Source organism: Lactuca virosa, chromosome 1, assembly GCF_052849685.1.
Source record: "Lactuca virosa cultivar CGN04683 chromosome 1, Lactuca_virosa_CGN04683_v6, whole genome shotgun sequence".
In the NCBI taxonomy this organism is placed as follows: Eukaryota; Viridiplantae; Streptophyta; class Magnoliopsida; order Asterales; family Asteraceae; genus Lactuca; species Lactuca virosa.
This window is the reverse complement of record NC_136426.1, coordinates 127,970,459-127,975,593: the sequence shown is the minus strand read 5'-3', so window position 1 is coordinate 127,975,593 and position 5,135 is coordinate 127,970,459. Positions and strand designations below refer to the sequence as shown.

Genomic DNA, 5,135 nt, shown 5'->3' with positions numbered 1-5,135 from the left:
TTTAGAAATATCTATGTTACATTTCAACTGATTAACTTTTAGAAATACTTATGTTACATCTTCGTAACCATATGACATTCTGAAACAAAATTGATTTAGTTTGAAATCTAATTTTTCAAAGATATAGTATTTGTTTCGGTGTATATAAAAAAGTTATTTACTCTACTTATCCATAATCACATATGGTCATTTTTATAAATATCCCTAAAAAATATCTACCATCAATAATCATTTTATTTCATCGTATTTAAACATCCTTTGTAAAACAACTTAAATTAAGACAGTTTTCTCCGTTTAATAAAACAAATTATTTACTTTTTTCTAAGTTGTAAAACAATTAAACAATTTTCTTCCTCACTACTTAATCCGAATCCATATATTTGCAACCGTACAACTTATTAATAAACTTTAATTGTGATATGCTCATGTATTTTTTTTAATTTAAATTTATAACTAATCGCAAATATATTCAAAAAACATAATATAGTTCAATACATATTGATGGAAGACAAACAGGCAACAAGCTGCGCCGCTAGCCCTTTCTGGATCGCAAAACTAATCCTTTTGAAAACAACATCTGTGGATCTAAGAGATATGACATTAGAGTCCATGATCCGTTGGACTTTGTTGAGGAGCTCCACCGCCTCTGGTGCAAGAATATTTTAAAGGGTGTTTGAGATTGTTTTTAAATAGCTTATTATACTAAGAATATTTTAAAGGGTGTTTGAGATTGTTTATTTGAAATGCTTATTGACTCATTGCGCTTTGATGCTGATAATAAAAAGTTTTAATAGTTTGGATATGAATATTTCATAAGTATTTACTGACTTAAATAATGAGTTTACTTTCTTACTTATTGACTTATTTAAAGAGTTTTTTTATAAGTTATCTTCTAATTCTATATATAATCACAATTTGCCAAATACTAAAAAAATTAACTTATCACTTTATTATGTTTTGCTACTGAATAAACTAAATCAAACGTTTTTCTAAGCTTTGTTTTGACACTTGATAAAATAATAAACATTTTTACTAAAAAAAATATAAGTTGTTTAAATAATCAGTCCCAAACACCATTTTAAGTATCAATTAAAAACTTCTATTAAGTCATATACCAAACCAAAAGTTGCATTTATCAAAATAATTATGTTATTTTCGAAATGGATATCGTATATTTTGGTCGCATTGTCTTTTACTAAATGTCAGATTTTTTAGTAAGTTATGTCAATCAGATAATACATAACATATCTTGAAGGTAAAATATTATTTCTTTTATTATTTTAAGGATTTTTATAATGCATTCGCTTTAAATGATATCAATAATTCAATATAAAAATTTGATGGGCCAACCAATTCATATGGATAAGTGGGCTAGGTGAAAAAATTCGAATATAAGTTTTAGAAATTTAGGGCAAGAGAGAATATTTATTTTGGAAGTTGGAGGGGCAAAACGGTAAATTTGCGTAGCCGGCTGGGGACGGGTGAAAGGCTGGCGGGAGTGGGTGGAGCCACACTTGCTGTCTGTCGAATCTTATCGACTACATTTCCCTCTTTTTACAGTCTCTTCTTAGATCGAAATCAGAGCATAAAACCTCAACTTTTCTTCCAACTGATTCACACACACTCACAGAGAGATATGAGAGAGATCATAAGTATACACATAGGTCAAGCTGGGATTCAGGTTGGAAATTCATGTTGGGAGCTTTATTGCCTCGAACATGGCATTCAGCCCGATGGTTTGATGCCTAGGTTTGTTCTTCCTTTTTCGTTCTTCGATTCCCTTTCATTAATTTTCAGTAAATGTATTTGGTTGAATACATCTACTTTCAGTGTTCGTTGAATTCTGCTGTTTTTGTAGCTTCATTTAACACATCTACTGCTTTACTTGATGTTTCTATCGAATCTCTTTCCTGTTTACCTTTTCTTCTTTCCTACTTTGCTAATGTTCATGATTCGTACTCTGTTTTAGTTCTATGATTTCAATTTCTGATTCTCGATGGATCTGAATTTATGGTAAACTGTTCGTTAGGTCATACATTTAGGGATCTTACTTCTTATGTCATTAGAAATAGAAAATTCTCCGATTAAATGCGTTTGAAGTGATCCAAACTTGGATCTCAAGTTCATAAGCTAAAATTCGATGGATCTATCTCTTGATTTACTCAGATTCCGAATAGATCTTTACAATGCACAATGCAGCTAATAAATCAAACTCGTTCTTTCTTTTTTCAGCGACACCACACCTGGAGTTGCAGATGATGCATTCAACACGTTCTTTAGTGAAACTGGAGCAGGAAAGCATGTTCCAAGAGCAATATTCGTTGATCTTGAGCCAACTGTGATTGATGAAGTTAGAACAGGAACTTATCGCCAACTCTTCCACCCTGAACAACTTATTTCTGGAAAAGAAGATGCTGCTAATAACTTTGCAAGAGGCCATTACACAGGTACTTACGATTCATCCAAATTCTATCTTATATTTATCCAATCATATACAAATACAATGATAAAAACACAACTCTTTTTTCAGTGGGAAAGGAGATTGTTGATCTATGCCTTGATCGAGTAAGAAAGTTAGCAGACAACTGCACTGGTTTACAAGGATTTTTAGCATTCAATGCTGTTGGTGGTGGAACTGGTTCTGGACTCGGGTCTTTATTGTTGGAACGTTTGTCTGTTGACTATGGAAAAAAGTCAAAGCTTGGGTTCACAATTTATCCTTCTCCTCAGGTACCTTATTATCAAAGCATCTTCAACGTGATGTTTTTTTTTTTTTTGAGTTAGTTAAACATAATATTTATGACAACAAGTTGTTGTTATCATCAACTTTCAGGTCTCAACAGCAGTAGTAGAACCCTACAACAGTGTCCTTTCAACACACGCACTACTCGAACACACAGATGTCGCAGTTCTATTAGACAACGAAGCAATCTACGACATATGCAGGAGATCACTAGACATCGAGAGGCCAACATACACGAATTTAAACCGATTAATTTCTCAAATCATATCATCTTTAACAACTTCTCTTCGATTTGATGGAGCAATTAATGTTGATATTACTGAGTTTCAAACAAACCTTGTCCCATACCCTCGGATTCATTTCATGCTTTCCAGTTATGCCCCTGTGATTTCGGTTGAGAAAGCGTATCATGAGCAGCTTTCGGTGCCTGAGATTACAAATGCGGTGTTTGAGCCTGCGAGTATGATGGCCAAGTGTGATCCGAGACATGGGAAGTATATGGCGTGTTGTTTGATGTATCGGGGAGATGTTGTTCCTAAAGATGTTAATGCTGCTGTGGCAACAATCAAAACAAAACGCACTGTGCAATTTGTTGATTGGTAAGAAATTAATTTTATTATTATCATTATTAGGGAAATATACAGAAAAGTCTCAAACTTTTGGGAAAAGTTTCAAAAAAGTCCTAATTTTTTTTTTTGAACAGAAAAGTCCCATTACTTTGAGAAAATCATATAATTTGTCATTTGCTGTTCAAATATAAAACAAGACTTTTTCGTTAATTTGGGCAAAATGTTAAATAATCGGGACTTTTCTGTTAAAAAAAAAACTTTTAGGATTTTATTGAAACTTTTTTCAAAAGTTTGGGATTTTTCTGTAGATTTCCCTTATTATTATATGATGATGATATATCTAGATTGGTTTATTGATTTATGAAATTAAAACTAACTTTTGTTTTTGTTTGGGGTTGATATCGTAAAAGAACTTGTATTTTGGGTTTTTTTACGGATTAAACCTCAACTTTGTTTTTTCTTTCTTAAAAAAGACCTTGCATTTTTTCATTTTTTATATTTTGCACATTTAGCAGGTTTTTGGTAATCTTCCGGTTTTAAACAATTTTTTTTCTGGAAAAACCCTCACTTTTTTTTTCTGAAAAAGAAACCTTCATTTTTTATTTTATTTTTCGAAAAAACCTCACATTTGACTAATTTTTTGGATAAAAAAAGAAAGGGTTTTTTTCGGAAAAAAAAAAAGTTGAAGAGTTTTTTTCCGAAAATTTTGTCTAAAACCGGAAGATTACCAGTAAACCTAGTGAGAGAACCAAATTGGAAAAAATGGAAAAATGGAAGGACTTTTTTAAGAAAAAATAAAGTCGATGTTTAAAAATTTTAAAACTTAAGTTTTTTTTTTTTTTAAGTTTCCAAAAGTAACTTTTTTAATTACAATTTCATGGTATTTAATTATTTAAATTTGTAAAAAAACAATTTTTAGATGCTATATAATTCTTTAAATGAAATATGCAATTTACAACGATATACCTTTATATATCACAAAAGTTCATTTTTCTTCATATATCAATCTAAATTTTTATCTAGTTTCTACTTATACATAACAAAACAACAATCCATTCCATTAATTTTGCTTTAAATGATTTGAAATTTAATATTGTTAATATTTGTTTGACTTTGACAGGTGTCCAACTGGTTTCAAATGTGGTATTAATTACCAGCCGCCATCAGTTGTGCCAGGTGGTGATCTAGCAAAGGTCCAACGAGCGGTTTGCATGATCAGCAACAACACAGCAGTTGCTGAGGTGTTTTCACGCATTGACCATAAGTTTGACTTGATGTATGCAAAGAGAGCATTTGTTCATTGGTATGTTGGTGAAGGGATGGAAGAAGGAGAGTTTTCAGAAGCACGTGAAGATCTTGCAGCTCTTGAGAAAGATTATGAAGAAGTTGGTGCTGAAGGAGTCGATGATGAAGGAGAGGATGAAGAGTATTAACTATTCAAAATGGTAAATGGCGACACTCTTGTTTTGTGGAATAATGGATTGTTGCATTTTTTTAATGTTAGGGTTAATACTCTTTTGTGATGAACCATGTTATGTATGTGTGCTTATATTATATTCTTTCTAATTTGGGAAATATACCAAGTGATTTGCAATGAATTAGGAAAGAAAGAAAGTGTTTATGTTGAGTTTTTCTTTTTGGTAGAAATGCCACATTACCACTTCCTTAACTCAAATAAAGCAAGTAATTAAGTACTCCCCTCTCCACACCAACATTGATGATCTATTACAAATTAAAATCGTAAATAATTATTTACTTATATAATGATATTACTAACGATACCAATGCGACTATATTTAAGAACTGTTTACAAAAATGACCAT

At 31.3% G+C, this 5,135-nt stretch overlaps 1 protein-coding gene across 2 annotated transcripts; it reads left to right on the top strand.

The window, feature by feature from the left end:
- Positions 1-1,490: 1,490 nt before the first annotated feature.
- LOC145157922 (tubulin alpha-1 chain-like) lies at positions 1,491-4,910 on the top strand. 2 transcript variants are annotated; one of them, XM_079076899.1, is made up of 6 exons: positions 1,491-1,749; positions 2,233-2,447; positions 2,531-2,730; positions 2,834-3,342; positions 4,433-4,553; positions 4,639-4,910. In XM_079076899.1, the coding sequence occupies exons 1-6, from the start codon at positions 1,637-1,639 to the stop codon at positions 4,759-4,761; spliced, it is 1,281 nt and encodes a 426-aa protein (XP_078933025.1). In that variant the 5' UTR covers positions 1,491-1,636; the 3' UTR covers positions 4,762-4,910. The 2 variants fall into 2 exon arrangements, with proteins under 2 accessions (XP_078933025.1, XP_078933021.1); XM_079076895.1 differs by having other exon boundaries at positions 1,502-1,749; positions 4,433-4,910.
- The last annotated feature ends 225 nt before the right edge of the window (positions 4,911-5,135 follow it).

What these genes read in the sequence shown, in the direction of transcription:
- LOC145157922 (XM_079076895.1), top strand. Translation starts at nt 1,637, where the DNA reads ATGAGAGAGATCATAAGTATACACATAGGTCAAGCTGGGATTCAGGTT. An exon ending in TGCAAGAGGCCATTACACAG is followed by an intron (nt 2,448 to 2,530) that starts GTACTTACGATT and finishes CTCTTTTTTCAG; the next exon opens with TGGGAAAGGAGATTGTTGAT. An exon ending in ACTGTGCAATTTGTTGATTG is followed by an intron (nt 3,343 to 4,432) that starts GTAAGAAATTAA and finishes TGACTTTGACAG; the next exon opens with GTGTCCAACTGGTTTCAAAT.